Source organism: Papio anubis, chromosome 9, assembly GCF_008728515.1.
Source record: "Papio anubis isolate 15944 chromosome 9, Panubis1.0, whole genome shotgun sequence".
NCBI classification, from domain to species: Eukaryota; Metazoa; Chordata; class Mammalia; order Primates; family Cercopithecidae; genus Papio; species Papio anubis.
The window spans coordinates 61,639,965-61,657,950 of NC_044984.1; the positions used below are offsets into that span (position 1 = coordinate 61,639,965).

The window sequence follows — 17,986 nt, forward strand, 5'->3', positions numbered from 1 at the left end:
CATGCTAGAAGATACTTTTAATAATTCCTGAGAAGAACTACAAAAAGTTTAAGATCTAGTGCTTACTTTCCCTAAATCTACATGCTTGTTGAATAGTTAAGACACTATTATAAAAAGATGAATAACCTGGGGCCGTATGTAATTGTCAGGCATTAAGTGGCAGAGAACATTAAAGAAAGAAGATTCCTGTCCATGGAGAGATCTAAGCCAGGTGTTGAAAATGAAACTCTAGGTAGAAAGAGAAAATGTAAAGCACACGATATAAAATTTCACTGGGGAAGAGGAAATAGATAACTGACTGTAGCTGGATGGATATTGTCCACAGAACTCCTTAAGAATAGGGACCTTGTCTCACTAAACGGAATCCTTCGCTTTGTCTGGCTCTGGGCCATGTGGGTTCTCAGTAGGTGCTTGTTTAAGTAGAATTGGATTTTAGTTCGATTATATGGGATTTTAGGAACCTTCAGGAAACCATTATAAAGTCAACTAAACTTTGTTTAAATACCACCTGATAGAATCTTCCTAAAATAATTCACTACACTATAGAATGCAAGTTTTTCCCTATTTGATAAAGGTTTATATTACCAGATTTATTTATTTAAGTGTTTTGGATATTGGACGATATTTTCTTTTGGAAACTGTTTAAAATGCTTATTTAAAAAATCTCAAACCTTTTAAGGAATCATAGGTTTTCAGAGCTGGAAGGAACCTTACAGATCCTATCATATAGCTAAAAGTACGGTGTGGGCATTTACAATAACATAACAGCAAACAGTGAAATTATCTTAAGTACTTGTGCTTGAAGAAAAGCAGGCTTAATTAGAAGAAATAGATATGCAGAGATTAAGAAGGTGATTTCTGGGCACTTTTAAAATACTTAGCAGATTGATGGCAGTAACTTTCTTGATTTTACTTAGATGTTTTTATCTTGATATATGCTGTACTAACTGGTTATCAGCAGTGGTTAGGGCTCACCAGTGAGAAAGAGGAAGAAGGTACCTCACAGATAAAACTGGGAAGAAAGATTAATAAAAATTAGATTTCTTTACATGAACAATATCAAGACTATTCCAATTTAGGCCTTGTGCGGTGGCTCATGCCTATAATTCTAGCACTCTGGGAGGCCAAGGCAGGCAGATCATCTGAGGTCAGGAGTTCATGACCAGCCTGGACAACATGGTGAAACCCCGTCTCTACTAAAAATACAAAAATTTGCCGAGCATGGTGGTGCACACCTGTTACTCACGAGGCTGAGGCAGAATCGCTTGAACCCGGGAGGCGGAGGTTGCAGTGAGCCAAGATTGCAGCACTGTACTCCGGCCTGGGCGACAGGGGGACTCTGTCTCAAAAAACAAAACAAAACTATTCCAATTAAATTCATAGCACTCTAAGGAATAACTGAGGAAAAATGATATAGCTGTGGTGTATGTGCAGGATCTCTGAAAGGTAATTGGTGTACTGAGTGATAAAATTGACCATATCAACTAGATTTCTGGTTGGAAACAAGAGTAAAATTGCGTTTATGTATGATGGGAGAGGCTGTGGTGAGAGTTATTGTGAGTGCAAGGTATCTATCCATCTAGTGCATACCTAGATCTAGTGTAAGTTCCAGACTTACGTGTTACTCATCATTATGTTTGCAGAGTAGAGTTCCTTATGTTGGTGCTCTCAAAATACTTGTTGAATAAAGGAATGAGATGGCACTGCCTGCAGGTCATATCAACCTGGAAATTCCATTGAAGTCTGAAATGTAACCATTTATCTTTTTCTTTTCCCATCTTAACGCCTTCTTTATCCTTATTTTGGCCTGTTAAATTACCATCCACTGAAAGTCACAAGCAGAAAACCTTTGATACCACTCTTCTGCTGTCTGTCTTCTTTGGTCTCCTGATGAATATTTCTCAAATTAATCTTGCTGTCTCAGGCCTCTTCCTAACCCAGTGTGTTCCCTCTGGCCATTAGAATTTTCTTTCTATATACTGCAGCTGATCATTGCCTCCCTCACTGATTTCCTTTGACTACAAGATAAACTCCAGATTTCTTAGCTGTTGCCCATCTGAATTCGTAGAGACTGCTCTCCTAAAATCCCTAACAGTCTCCCTAGTCTCCTAATGTAACTCATTTAGTGGATATTTTCTTTGCTCATCTATTTGGTATATATATATTTTTTAACCACTTTTTCCTTCTTGTAATTCTGTTTTATGGGCATCCTGACACAAGTTGGGTTTTTTGTCTGTAATAATCAGGGAGAACACACACTTCAGGGTATCAAAGGATTTTAGAAGGAACCTATTCATTTGGGTAATCTGGGAAAGAGTCTAAGGAAGTGAAGCTTTGCTTTAGATTGAATGTTGTCAGAAAGAGAGGTCAATTCTATGATTCGGCCTTTTAATAAATTTTATAGGGAGGGCTGACCTAAGCAGGGGGAAAGCTGTAATTGGTAAAGAAGTACCAGTCACTCATTTAACTGGAGAGGGGAATGTTTGGTATTTTGTGTTGCTCGGTGACCTTGTCCAAAATGGATGTTCTGTGAGATTGTTTATATCCAAGGAAACAATATGCTTTAGCTGTTAAGCATCAGATCAGTTGGTAGTAACACTGAGGTTTAGGTATGAGTCTCAGATAAGTTTCTGGAATGTGGAGGCTGCTGTTTTTTTCTTTATCAGCGCCCACTTTTGGCCAAGGGCAGACAGAGTTGGGCTGCAGGACATTAATTTTTTATTTTCACATCTTCACTATGGCAGAGATTTTGTTGTTTAAGATCAGAGGAATATCCTTTCCATGTAGTTTGCAGTTTAACCAAAGGTAATCCTTTTTTCTATTGTAAGATGAGCAGTTTATTCATCTGATGTGATGGTGGCTGCAGGGTAACATTAAGAGTCTGGACAAGGATACATCAGCTGACTGCAATACCCAGTCTTGTGGTTTTCGTTTTACTTCTTTCCTCCTAGCTCATCCTTACCATCCCTGCGTCTAATCCGTTTTGAAGAACTATTAATTTTAGTTTGTAAAATTCAAACCAACTATTCTCAGTATTTGTAATATGTTTTGTAACATTATCACAAACACTGAGTTAGCAAGTACTGAACCATTGCTTCTGAGGGAATTATGGAATTAGTTTCTATGAGTCCTGAGTCACATTATTTTAATCAGTTGATGAGTTTGTAACCTTGTTTTATGAGTGTTCCTTTTAAAGATGTGTTAATATATATTGCTGATTCCTTAACATTGAATTCACAGCCAGTAAAGAAGCTTATCTAACACATATGTTTTTTTCAGAAGGCACATTATAGCCTTCTTGCACTTAGGAGTGGTTGACAGCATTTTAGCACTGTGCTTGGAGGCCATATTAAACAACAAGAGCACCAACAAAAAGCACAAACATGTGAAAAACATGGGCTGAAATAGGCCAAGAAGAAGATGCTTGTTTACAGCATGAGAGCTAGAGCTAGAAGGCAGAGTGTTATTTTGTCCCACCACAGCTGGGAATGTATGTGTTGCATTACTCAAATTTTTCACCATTTGACACTCATCATCATCATCTGCAAATGACTGTGAAATAGGAAGCATTAATTTTGGCTTTACAAATAAATGTTAATAAGTAGGTGAATTTGCGAATATGGAACCTGGGAATAATGAGAATCAACTGTATGTCATTTTTTTTCCATCTTCATTGATTGCCATAACCCTAACTCAGGCTATCATAATTTCTCACTTAGTCATTTTCCTAACTAGTCTCCATTGGTATGGCCAAATGAAGATTGGTTCTCTCCAAAGTATGGTCCACAGTATAGCTGGAGTACTGTTTCTGAAATGTAAATCTGATCGTTGCATTTATTCCCCATCTATAACCCAGCTGTTTTTCAGTAGCTTCCCATTGCTCTTAGAATAAAGGCTAAAATCCTGATATGGTCTACAAATTCTTTAAATTTCTGGCCCTTGCTTACCTGGCACAAATTTTCCCTTGCTTCACCATAATTCTGCCCACTCTTTATTTATTTTTAAGATAGAGTGTCACTCTGTTGCTCAGGCTGGGGTGCCGTGGCGTGATCTTGACTCACTGCAACCTCCACCTCCTGGGTTCAAGCGACTGCCTCCCAGGTTCAAACATTTCCCCTGCCTCAGCCTCCCAAATAGCTGGGATTACAGGCATGTACCACCACGCCTGGCTCATTTTGTATTTTTGGTAGAGATGGGATTTTACCATGTTGACCAGGCTGGTCTCGAAATCCTGACCTCAAGTGATCCACCTGCCTAGGTCTCCCAAAGTGCTGGGATTACAGATGTGAGCCACTATGCCCAACCCCCACTCTTTAGATCAGTCTTTCCTAACACAACCCCCAATTCAGTCTAGGTCATGTTACTTTGTTTATACGATAGTGTTTTCTTGTTTTGAGATGAGTCTCACTCTGTCACCCAGGCTGGAGTGCAGTGGTGCAATCTCAGCTCACTGCAACCTCTGTCTCTCAGGTTCAAGTGATTCTCCTGCATTAGCCTCCCAAGTAGCTGGGATTACAGGCATGCACCACCACACCCAGCTAATTTTTGTAATTTTAGTAGAGACGGGGTTTCACTATGTTGGCCAGGCTGGTCTCGATCTCCTGACCTCAGGAGATCTGCCTGCCTCGGCATCCCAAAGTGCTGGCATTACAGGCGTGAGCCACTGGCACCCAGCCCCGTAGTATTTTCTTGATAACACTTTCCTTCATAGCATTTATCTTAGTTCTTAGTTCTACAGGTGCTTACTCATATATGCAATTTAAAAAGTTAACATACCTCTTACTAGACTGTGATATAAGCTCCAAGACAGCAAGAATTGTGTGTGCTTTAGTTAGCCCTTCTGTCAGCAACAACTAGAACAGTACCAGATATGTAGTAGCTTCTTATTACATAGTGTATGAGTATATAACACCCTTCCCATCTTGACCTCAGCCTATATTCCCATCATCTTCCTATTAGGTTTCTGTGCTCCACATACTGAACTGTTTCCTTAGGCCTTTACTCTGAGGTGCTGTCCTTCCCCACCACCAAAAAAAAAAAAAAAAAAAAGTAATTTAAATCCCAAACCAATTTTTCCCATGCAAACCCTCATTCATCCTTTGAGATCCTACCTAACAGTCAACTCTTTGGTGTGATAATTTCCATATGCTCTTGAGTAGTGTTTTATAAAATGTATTGAGATTTGTGCCCTTAGCACCACACCTAAAAGAGTAAATGCTGAAGAGACATGGACATGCCATGGACAGCTTTTAAACTGGTCAACTTCCTTAATAAGATTAATAATGTAAATTTTTAATATCACATTTACAGAAGGAATAAATTATTCCCAGAACTTTGTGATTTCAGGGTCACCATTTAAAAGTAACTCTTTGTGGCCGGGCGCGGTGACTCACGCCTGTAATCCCAGCACTTTGGGAGGCCGAGGCGGTGGATCACGAGGTCAAGAGATATCCTGGCTAACATGGTGAAACCCCGTCTCTACTAAAAATACAAAGAATTAGCTGGGCGTGGTGGCGGGCACCTGTAGTCCCAGCTACTTGGGAGGCTGAGGCAGGAGAATCACTTGAGCTCGGGAGGCGGAGGTTGCAGTGAGCCGAGATCGCGCCACTGCACTCAAGCCTGGCGACAGAGTGAGACTCCATCTCAAAAAAAAAAAAAAAACTCTTGGTATTATAATAATCTACTTTTTCTGCTTTTTAAAAATATCTATTGCTAATTTTGACAGTGCTCATTTTAACTTTTTAAAGTATTTAACCATTAATCATAGATTTTTGAAAATCAGTAGGCTTCTTTATTACAATATAAGCTTCTTGATGTTAGGGGGGCCAAAGTGTATTCGCCTTTTATCTGTCCTTATTTCTTAGTCCAGGGTTTCTTACATAATAGACAGTGAATAAATAAACAATAAGTAAAGAATGAATTTGTGCCGGTAGAACCATACCGGACCAAAAAACAACTTTTTACTTGGAATTATGTTTTTGTGCTTAAATTGATGATCATTGTTTTCTCTGGAAGCAGATAACTGGCATTGCAGTGGTTCTTAGAGGTAATAACTATTATGATTATTTAATGGATTTTATTTAAGTAAAATGGTTAAGGTGTTTTCAGTGCTTTGTGTGCAGGAGTGCCTGCATTAATGTGTTATGCAGTTTTTTCGCTTTCCGGAATATTAATGAAAATCATGTCGTTTTAATTTTGTTTTGTCACATTATAAAATGGGTGAGGGGCTTCCAGTTAGGAGAGCTGTGTCCATTTTTTAAAAGTACATGCTTAATTGATCTTATATTGCGCCAGTGTAAATATAAGCTTTTTAAAAAATAAGCAGTTTTACAGAACGTGGTAAGAATTAAACTATTAGGTTGGTGCAAAAGTAATTGTGGTTTTTGTCATAATACATACTTGCATGTAGTGTAAAACTTTGTCAGATCAGCATTAAACGAACATACTAGTTATTGGAGTTATCCTTAAAATTACCTTAATGTAATGCATTTCTAAATTATTAAGTTGTTTTGCCAGCTTTTATCACATAGTTTATTACCCCTGTTGCGGACTGTCTCCATAGCTGTTTATCAGTTCGGCTCCAATAGTTGTTTTTTTATTTAAACGTGGATTTTGACATTTCTCTGTAGTGTACAAAATAATATATTTTTACTAAAACTGAATCTGGTTCAAATAAAAGAAAAGAACGCTAACTAGTTATCTTAGTTGGATTGCTTCCATAAGTGGAGGGGAGCCAAGAATTATGGGACAAGTTCATTTGGCTTTTAAGGAGGTCTTAGGGCTTTATTTAAATGTGATTATCTCATATTCTGAGAAATCACTTTTAAAACAATGAATTGTTTGGTAAGGCATGTGGAGAAGAAAATCTGAGACTGTGTTTATACCTTATTGTACCTGAGACTCTATTTATCTTGTCCACTATTCACTCCTTTCATTTAAAGCGAGATTAGATGATTAATCACTCTGGGTTTTTGCCAGGCTGTTCCTTCCTTGGGCAGTGGTTCTTAAGGAGAGGGGAGGTGGGAGATGTCAGGGGGAGCTACTTTCTAGAATCACCTCTTCACTATTTTGAAAATAAGCCTGGTGGCTGGGCACGGTGGCTCATGCTTGTAATCCCAGCACTGTGGGAGGCCGAGGCAGGTGGATTACCTGTGGTCAGAAGTTCGAGACCAGCCTGGGCAACATGATGAAACCCTGTCTCTACTAAAAATACAAAAATTAGCCGGGTTTGGTGACAGGCGCCTGTAATCTCAGCTACTTGAGAGGCTGAGGCAGGAAAATAGCTTGAACCTGGGAGGCAGAGGTTGCAGTCAGCTGAGATGCTGCCATTGCACCCCAGCCTGGGTGACAGAGCAAGACTCCCTCTACAAAAAAAAAATGAAAAAAAAAATAGGCCTATACCTAGTGATGGGTATTTTGGAAAATTTCCGGTAATATGTGACCACCCCCCGCAATGCAACATACTTGTTTTGAAAGTGTTTTTAATGTTTGGAAGGTGTTCTTAATGTTTGTGGTTAAGGACTTCCTAGATAGAATTCAAATCCCATGTAAAGAAAAAGTAAAGAGGAACTTTTCTTACCTAAAAGCAGTGATGCAGTTAATTTGAATGAAAGAGTGCTCACTGTAGAGTCCTGTTAGTCAGTTTGAGGTTAAGACTGACCCGGGGAAAATAATTTTGGATAATGGTACCTCATATAAAAGCATATCAGTACTTAAAAACTCTCTCACCCTCTCTCTGGATGCAATAAATTTTAAGTACATTATTGCTCTTTTTCTTGGTAGCTTTTAGATTAAATTTATGATGACTTTTTTAAAAAAGTGGATGAGTTTTATAATAAAAGATGTTCCTGTTGAGTGAATGGTATAGCACTGGATTTGAAAAATCATTATCTTTTTAAATTAATGCTCTAAAATTTTGAAATTAACAAATTTTTTTTTGATAGGTTTATGGCTACAAATGATTTGATGACGGAACTGCAGAAAGATTCCATCAAGTTGGATGATGATAGTGAAAGGAAAGTAGTGAAAATGATTTTGAAGTTACTGGAAGATAAAAATGGAGAGGTACAGAATTTAGCTGTCAAATGGTAAGTTGTTTTTTACTGGTTGAGTCTTTCTTCCTGCTCCCCCAACCCTGTTTTTAAAAACTCCATGATAAGTAGTAAATTATCTTAGCCTTGTACTATCTCTTTCTAGTGTTTGTGTTTAGAATTCTTAGGTGACTAATGTTTAGTGTTTGTATATGGTATATATAGTATATTTCCTTACAGCATATAAGTTACTAAATGGTATTTTCTTTTAATTGTTACGAAGTACATGTAGGGTACTCCATAAACAATGATTCTCTCATTTGTTTGACTATAGCCTACATTTTTAGCTGAGTTAAAGCCCTGCTTGCTTCTATATATCTCTGTATTCCAGTGGGGATGAAATGAAAATGAAATGATTAAGGAAAATTAAAAACTAATAATAACAACATTCTTTTTTTTTTAAGGCAGGGTCTCACCCTGTCTCCCAGGTAAGAGTGCAGTGGTGTGATGACAGCTCACTGCAGCCTTGACCTCCTGAGCTAAAATCCTCCTGCCTCATTTTTTAAAATTTTCTTGTAGTGTGGCCCAGGCTGGTCTCGAACTCCTGGACTCAAGCGATCCTCCCACCTTGGCCTCCCAAAGTGCTGGGATTATAGGCATGAGCCACCATGCCCAGCCAAAAAACTAATAATAATAAAATTCTTAATGAAGAATAGCAGCAGTTAAACCATAGTTAAAACAACACTGATGATACAATATGTATATTTTATCATCATCAGTTGATGCAATATACATATGATACAATAGTTACAGAGAGTCTTTTCTAAGAATTACAGAGATTCTGATTGTGTGTACAATGCAGTGGGGGCTTCTTGCTATGCATGACGTTGGCAGTTTGGTTTCTTATTTTTGGTAGGGTAAATAATTTGATTTCTGAATAAATTCCATTAACATACTGATTTAGTTTATGAATGTCAACTTTTAGAAATCCTTAATTTACATATTTATTAGTATAACTTTTAGCCTCATAAAAATTATGGAATTATGTCTTTTTTTACATCATTATTTTTGGTATCGATTTAAATAAAGCATTATTCCACTGTTACTTCTTTTTAAAGGATTTTAAATTTCTTTTAGCCTAAACTTTTACATATCCCTTGTAAGAGTAAATAAAAATATGAGAACTAATTAGCATAAAATTTCCAGACATGCAATACAAATTTCTTTAACTTGGGACATTTGCAAGCTTAAAATAAAATGGGTCTTTCAAAAAATGGTGTTGTACGGGAGTGGTGGCACACACCTGTAATTCCAGCACTTTGGGAGGCCGAGGCAAGTGGATCACCTGAGGTCAGGAGTTCGAGACCAGCCTGGGCAACATGTAGAAACCCTGTCTCTACTAAAATACAAAAATTAGCCAGGCATGGTGGCGCACGCCTGTAATCCCTGCTACTTGGGAGGCTGAGGCAGAATCACTTGAACCTGGAAGGTGGAGGTTGCAGGGAGCCAAGATTGTGCCACTGCATGCCAGCATGGGCGACAGAGCAAGACTGTGTCTCAAAAAAAAAAAAAGGTGTTGTAGAATAATACAGATGAGTCAGTAATTTCACTTTAATTCTTTATCTTTTAATATTTTTTTGCCATGTGCCTAATAAACAAAATTAAGCTTTGTTCAAAATATATCCTGAATGTTTCTCAACCTTTTAAAAAAATAAGTTTTTAAAAAAGTAGTCTTTGTCCCAAATTGAGAGTTGGGAGGTATGTCACTTTAGTATGTATCTTAGTTCTTAGTCACTTGAGTATGTATCTTTACTCATTAGGAACCTGAGTTTCTTGATCTTTTGTTGATATTTTACATTTATAATTAGAGGAGCTGGGGAGAAATAACGTATATTCAAGAAAATAAAGGAATTAGGATATAAATAGAGTAGAAGATAAAATGATAATTAGTAAATAGTCTAAGAGCTGGGTCTTGGAGGATGGAAAATCCCAATAGATAGATTATTAAGCAGCCATATCAAAAAATTGGAAAAATTGAACAAAAACTTTCAATTTTTGGAAAAATTGAACAAAGAATTCATCACCCAAAAGAAAGATCCAGAAATATTTCACAGCGTCTTTAAAACCTCAAAAAAACAGATAATTCCAGTACAGAGAGTTGTAGTACTATTTCAGAACATAGGGTAAGTATGAAAACCTTCCAGACTTTTATTTAAATTATATACTGATAACAGATCCTGACTAATGATAATACTTTAAAAAAAAAAGAAAGAAAATTATAGACTAGCTTCATTTAAATGTTCAAAATAAAATATAGCAGTGTATTATTAGTAACATACTGTGACTAAGTTTTTAAGGGGCAGTTCAGTATTATATGCTTTATTAATAGTTATTTCATAATGTTAATAGGTCAAAGGGAGAAAAAACTGGCTAGTTGTCAAGACACTGGTAAGAGTCAACACTGACTCTTGATTAAAACAAAACAGGCCGGGCGTGGGGGCTCACGCCTGTAATCCCAGCACTTTGGGAGGCCGAGGCAGGCGGATCACGAGGTCAAGAGATCGAGACCATCCTGGCTAACACGGTGAAACCCCGTCTCTACTAAAAATACAAAAATTAGCCGGGTGTGGTGGCGGGCGCCTGTAGTCCCAGCTGCTCGGGAGGCTGAGGCAGGAGAACAGCGTGAACCCGGGAGGCAGAGCTTGCAGTGAGCCGAGATCGCGCCACCGCACTCCAGCCTGGGCAACAAAGCGAGACTCCATCTCAAAAAAAAAAGAAAAAAAGTACTTAGTTTACTTCGTATAATTAGAGAGGTGAAGAACTTTCAAAAACTAGCATCATACCTGATTTGTCATTAGAGTGAAGAACAGGTTGAAAATGTATTATCCCACTTGACAGAATTCATCATCTGTTCCAGGTAGAACATGTAACAACATAGGAATTGATAGGTCCTTCTTTAACATTAAAAGTGTACACATGCATGTACACACACACACACACACACACAGACTTTCTTCAGCCCACACACATTCAGTGCCCTACCAACATACACACAGTTATTTCAGCCCAAAAGCTATAAAATACCAGATAGATTCACCCTAAAGTCAGGGACAAGGCAAATATGTGTATCTCTCTGCCGTTTCTTTTGAGGGTATTAACCACTTTTAAGACAGAGGGTTGGGAAGAAAATTAGAGGCATAAGAATTGAAAAGTGTATGTGGGAAAAACAAGTCAGTTAAGAAAAATTGAATTTATAAAAAGAATTCAGTGAGGTAGGATGTAAAATTTATAAAATTAGTAGCTTTTATATAAGCTTTTGATAACTAGCTTTTCATGTGGGCAATTAGAAGATAATAGAAATGAATACCCATTTATTATAGCAACAGAAAGACAAAATAAATAGGAATAAATGTAACAAGAAATGTTACAATGGTGACTTGGATTGCAGTGTTGTGTGGTATAAGGTAAGATTACAGTTTTCTGTTGTTCCAAATTTATGAGAGAAACATTTTAAAATACTTTAAGATACAAAAATGTACTTGAACAAGCAGAGAGAAATCTCATGTCCTTGGATGGGATAACTTCACATCATAAAGTTTTTGGTTCTCTTCAGGTTACTTTTTGCTAAATTAATTATAAAAATCATTAATTTTTTTTCCAGAAACTAGACAAACTGACTGAAATATATTAGAGTTGAGAGTGAGCATGTGCTGAAGATAGTCAAGAAAACTCTGAACAGGAAGAACAATTGCTGAAGGTAGAGAGGTGTTGGTTAGCCCTATAAAAAAAATTTTTTTTTTTTTTTTTGAAACGGAGTCTCGCTCTGTCCCCCAGGCTGGAGTGCAGTGGCGCGATCTGGCTCACTGCAAGCTCTGTCTCCCGGGTTCACGCCATTCTCCTGCCTCAGCGTCCGGACTAGCTGGGGCTACAGGTGCCCGCCACAGCGCCTGGTTAATTTTTTATATGTTTAGTAGAGACGGCGTTTCACTGTGGTCTCGATCTCCTGACCTTGTGATCCGCCCGCCTCGGCCTCCCAAAGTGCTGGGATTACAGGCGTGAGCCACCGCGCCCGGCCAGCCCTATAAATATTATGTCTCTATAATCAAAGCAGTGAGGTAGTGGGGCATTACTAGACCAGTGATGTAAAATAGGATGTAAATATGTTATGAAGGTGGCGTCACTGGGAAAAAGATGGACCTTTTTCAAATGACTGGATAATCATTTGACAAAATTGTATAATTTTATCATACAACATATCCAATCACGGTCACCATTATTCAGATTTTATTTACCATAAATTAGTTTTGCCTGTTACAAAACTTCATATAAATGGAATTATATAGTATGTGCTCTTGTGTCTGGCTCTTTTTGCTCTCATGATACCAGAAGTTCATCCATGTTGTGTATATTAGTAGTTCATGCCTTTTTATTAATGATTAGTAGTCCATTGATTGTTTATTCATTTGATTTCTTTCACGGATTTGACTACTGTGAATAAATATACAGTGAACGTTTGTGTGCAAGTCCCGTTTAGGACGTGTGTCTTTATCTTTTACTGATACCCAAGAGTGAAACTGCTCTTGTTCACTTAGCTTTTTATGAAAACGCCAAATTGTTTCTCAAAGTCTATCTACCATTTATGTGAAAGTACTAGTTGCTCCACATTCTCACCAGCCATTTGGTTGTGTCAGTTTTTAATTTTAGCCACCTCAGTAGGTGTGTAAGTGTGGTTTTAATTTCTATTTCCGTGGTACCTAATGATGTCAAGCACTGTTTCATGTGTTTTTTGGCCATTTGGTTTTTTTTGTGCATGGACTTTTTATTATCAAGTTGTAGTTCTTCTCTGAATTTGATGAGCTTAAGTTTTTAATTTTGGTTTTGAATTTATTTCAGTTTGATTTTATTTGTAAGTTAATTTAAAATTTTCTTTTATGGTTATTGTTTTCTGTGTCCTAAGAAATCTTTGTTTACCTTAGGTTGTAAAGGTTTTCTCCAAATAAGATTTCTAATTTTAGCTTTACTTTTAGTTCTATGATCTATCTTGAATTTATTTTTGCAAAGGATATGAAGTAGGAATTAACGTTTTCTTTTTTTCTCCAAATGGATATCCAGTTGATGCAGCACCATTTATTGAAAAGACCTTCCTTCCCTACTGAATTACTTTGGCATCATTGTCAAAAAATCAATTGACTATAAAAGTGTGGGTCTATTTATAGATGCTGTTTTGTTCCATTGGTTTATTTGTCTATACTTATACCAGTACAACACTTGCATTCATTGTAGCTCAGGGTTTATCAACTTTGGCATTACTGACTCTTTGGGCCAGGTAATTCTTTTTTGTTGTTGGAAGCTATGTATGCTGTGTACTGTAGAGTGTTTAGCAGCATCCCTGGCCTTTACTCAGTATTTGCTGATAGCATTCCCACCTCTCCCAGTTGTGACAATCACAGATGTCTCCAGGCATTGCCACATGTCTCTTGGAGAGCAAAAATTGTCCTGTTGAGAAACATGGGTGTAGATAGTAAATGTAAAGTAAAAGGTAGTTTAAGTTCTCTGGCTTCATTCTTCGTTTTTCAAGAGTAGTTTCGTTTTTTTAGGTCCTTTGTATTTCCATGTAAATTTTAGAGTTGTCAACTTGTGTTCTTAAAAGTAAGCTTGCTTAAATTTTGATTAAAATTGTGTTGAAGCTTTAGGAGTGTTTGAGAAGAATTCATGTATTAACAATAATACATAAACCATAAACCATAGTATCTCATACTTGTTAAAGTCGTTTTTGCTGAGTCCTCAGGATTTTCTACCTAAACAATCATGTCATCAGTGAATATCCCTTTCTTTCAATCCTGATTTTGATAATTTGTGTTCCTTTTTTTTAAATCATCAATTAATTGAATCAAATCAGGAACTTACCAGGTTTACTAATCTTAATTAAAGACCTGACTTGTAGGTTTATTAATTTTGTCTGTTTGTTGTCTGTTTCATTGATTTCTTCTGTGATTATTGCTTTCCTAATGGCTTTCTTTCTAATTTAAATGTATAAAGGTATATATTTTCCTCTTAGTTTGTCTTTAGCTACATCCTACAAATTTTGGTATATTCATTATCATTCAGTTTGAAATATTTTTAATTTTTGATGTAATTTTTTTTAATCCATTGGTTATTTAGAAGCAGTTTCCAAATAATTTGGAGGTTATTTTTTTACAGGTTTATAATTTAATTCTACTGTGGTCAGGGTACTTTCTTTTAACATTTATTGAGATTTGTTTTGTGGTGTACCAAATGGTAGGTCGTGGCAAATGTTCTATATATGCTTGAAAGTATATTCTGCAGTTGTTGGGTAAAGTGTTTTATAAGTGTCAGGTCAAGGAATTTGATAGTGTTCAGATTATTATTATTATTATTATTATTATTTAGACTCCAGTCTGTCACCCAGGCTGGAGTGCAGTGGTATGATCTTTGCTCACTGCAACCTCCACTGCCCAGGTTCATGCGATTCTCAGACTGCCTCAGCCTCCCAAGTAACTGGGGTTACAGACGCACACCATCACACTCAGCTAATTTTTGTATTTTTAGTAGAGATAGGGTTTCACCATGTTGGCCTGGCTGGTCTCGAACTCCTGACCTCAAGTACTCTACCCACCTCGGCCTCCCAAAGAGCTGGTATTTTAGGCATAAGCCACCACGCCCGGCTGTCCTTTCTGATTTTTTTGTTTAGTTGATCTGTTGACTGTTGAGAAGGATGATTTTAAAACTGTATAATATTAAAGACAGAATTGTTCTGACATTTGTTTAAACAGTAAGAAATACTTTAATCAGGACTATTGTGATAGGTGTAAAGACTATTGCAATAGGAGAGAGAGATTGGTCTCAACTTCAAATACTACGAAAGTGGAAATTTATAGCCAAAAAGCGGAAATAGTCAGAGATGGAACATTACATAAAAACAAACATCAAGGGTGGTGATATTCTCGCTACAATTGGGGTAGGCCTGGCAAGGACAGGGGCCCAGGGTCAAGAACTGCTTGTTGAGAAGAGTGCTCAGATGTGGCTTAGTAAAGTTTGGTCAGAGTCTTTGTCAATGACTAGGTACATACACATTTATAATAGTGATGTCTTCTTGATGTATGACCCTTTTATGAGTATAAGACATTTCTCTCTATCTCTGATAATACACCTTACCTTGAAATATATTTTCACTAATGTTAGTTATATAGCCACTCCCATTTGTTTCAAGATTGGTTTTTGTGCATATGTATCTTTTTTATTTCTTGTTTTATCTGTTTTTTTAAAATTGTTTTTTGTAGATAGCGGGTAGTTAAGTCTTGTTTTTTCTTTTATTCAGTTTTATAATTACTGCCCTTTATTTTTTATTGTTAGTTTTTAAATACAGCATTTCAATTTTTTTATGATTTTTATTTTATTTTATTTGTTTGAGATGGAGTTTTGCTCTTGTTGCCTACGCTGGAGTGCAGTGGCGCAATCTCAGCTCACCACAACCTCTGCCTCCTGGTTTCAAGTGATTCTCCTGCCTCAGCCTCCCGAGTAGCTGGGATTACAGGCATGCACTACCATGTCCAGCTAACTGATAATAACATTGTCTTTTTTTAAGGCAGGGTCTCACCCTGTCACCCAGGTGAGAGTGCAGTGCTGTGATCACAGCTCACTGCAGCCTTGACTTACTAGGTTCCAGTGATCCTCACCTCAGCCTCCCTAGTAGCTGGGACCACAGGTGTATGCCACCACAACCAGCTAATTTTAGTATTTTTGGTAGAGACGGGGTTTTGCCTTGTTGCCCAGGCTGGGCAAGCTCAAGGAGCCCACTTGCCTCAGTCTCCCAAAGTACTGGGATTACAGTCGTGACTCGCCACTATTCTGCTGAAAGCTAGAACTCTTTAAATTCATTTTTTGAATTCCTTTTAACTCCGCTCCCAATTTTTATTGTTTTATATTTGGTCTCTTCATGTATCTGCCATGTTTCCGTTAGCACTGCCTTCATTTTGGATTAGGCTGTATTTAACCTTTCAGGTTGTTTTTTTTTTTTTTTTTTTTTTTGAGACGGGGGTCTGTTCTGTCACCCTGGACTGCCTTGGGCGGATCTCAGCTCACTGCAAGCTCCGCCTCCCGGGTTCACGCCATTCTCCGGCCTCAGCCTCCCGAGTAGCTGGGACTACAGGCACCCGCCACCTCGCCCGGCTAGTTTTTTGTATTTCTTAATAGAGACGGGGTTTCACCGTGTTAGCCAGGATGGTCTTGATCTCCTGACCTCGTGATCCGCCCGTCTCGGCCTCCCAAAGTGCTGGGATTACAGGCTTGAGCCACCGCGCCCGGCCCAGTTTTTTTATTTTTATCGTTTAAATCACCAAATTGCCCTGCCTTCTACTTCTCTGGTCAAGCAGTCAGCAGTCATCAATTGAGCATCTATTTGAGACACTGATCTGAGCATTTATCAAATTAAATTTTCATGATGTCACTTATGCTTCAAAAAATGTGTTGGCTTCCAATTTTATCACATTTAAAGTCATTGACCAGACTTTAAGAGTTCTCTGTAATATCATAGGCGATTACTTTTCCTATGGTGTTTTCCATCTGCCTTTTGTATCAAGCAGTTCTTTTTACTCCTAATTTCTTTCAATATACATTCTACTTGTTTTAGTTTCTGGTCTTTACAAGAGCTTGTTTCCTCATTTGAAATGCTCTTCTTTTCTAACTACCTCATGAAAGCTCAGTACCAGCCTGGCATGGTGGCTTATGCCTGTAATCCCAGCACTTTGGGAGGCCACGGCAGGTGGATCACTTGAGGTCAGGAGTTCAAAACCAGCCTAGTCAACATGGTGAAACCCCGTCTCTACTGAAAATACAGAAATTAATGGGGCATGTTGGTATACACCTGTAGTCCCAGCTACTTGGGAGGCTGAGGCATGAGAATCGCTTGAACCTCGGAGGCTGAGGTCACAGTGTGCCAACATCACACCACTGCATTCCAGCCTGGCGACAGAGCAAGACTGTCTCTCAAAAAAAAAGGCCGGGCGCGGTGGCTCAAGCCTGTAATCCCAGCACTTTGGGAGGCCGAGACGGGCGGATCACGAGGTCAGGAGATCGAGACCATCCTGGCTAACACGGTGAAACCGCCCTACTAAAAAAAAATACCAAAAACTAGCCGGGTGAGGTGCATGGCACTGTAGTCCCAGCTACTCGGGAGGCTGGAGGCAGGAGAATGGCGGAACCTCGGGAGGCGGAGCTTGCAGTGAGCCGAGATCGCCACTGCACTCCAGGCCGGCGACAGAGCTGAGACTGGCCTCAAAAAAAAAAAAAAAAAAAATTAATACCTAAAAATCTGACTGTTAATATTCAGTCTTTTACCCTGTAAATGCTGACATTGCATTTAAAAGGTTTTTCTTAAATTTGTTTTTAATCATGACAGGGTAGTGAATGCCTTCTTTATTTCATAAATAGTTATGTGAGTTCCATAGTTCATCAACCAGATGGTTAAGTTTTTGAAGATAGGGGGCCATACTGTCTTTGTTATTCAATAATTTTGAATACAGTGACTTCTTAATATAGGGATCCTTAAACCCTGGGCCATGGACCCATACAGATCCTTGGCCTGTTGGGAACTGGGCTGCACAGCAGGAGGAGAGCAGAGGGTGAGCCAGCCTTACTGCCTGAGCTTTGCCTCCTGTCGGATCAGCGGTGGAATTCAATTCTTATAGGAGCACGAACCCTATTGTAAACTGTGCATGCAAGGGATCTAGGTTGCGGGCTCCTTATGAGAATCTAATGCCTGATGATCCGAGGTCGAACAGTTCATCCTGAAACCGCCTCCTCTGCAAATCCGTGGAAATTGTCTTCCACAAAATCGGTCCCTGCTGCCAAAATGGTTGGGAGCTGCTGTCTTAATGATACTCATGTACCAAACTTACTACTAAAATCTATGAGAAGAACACAAAAGAAGGACTTTC

General features: G+C 38.2%; 1 protein-coding gene across 1 annotated transcript in view; it reads left to right on the top strand.

Moving 5' to 3' along the window:
- CAND1 (cullin associated and neddylation dissociated 1) overlaps positions 1–17,986 on the top strand; it is a 46,821-nt gene that overhangs the window by 5,123 nt on the left and 23,712 nt on the right. Inside the window, exon 2 of the mRNA XM_021922576.2 lies at positions 7,944–8,087. Coding sequence (XP_021778268.2) covers positions 7,944–8,087 — 144 coding nt within the window. The remainder of the gene's footprint in view (positions 1–7,943; positions 8,088–17,986) is intronic.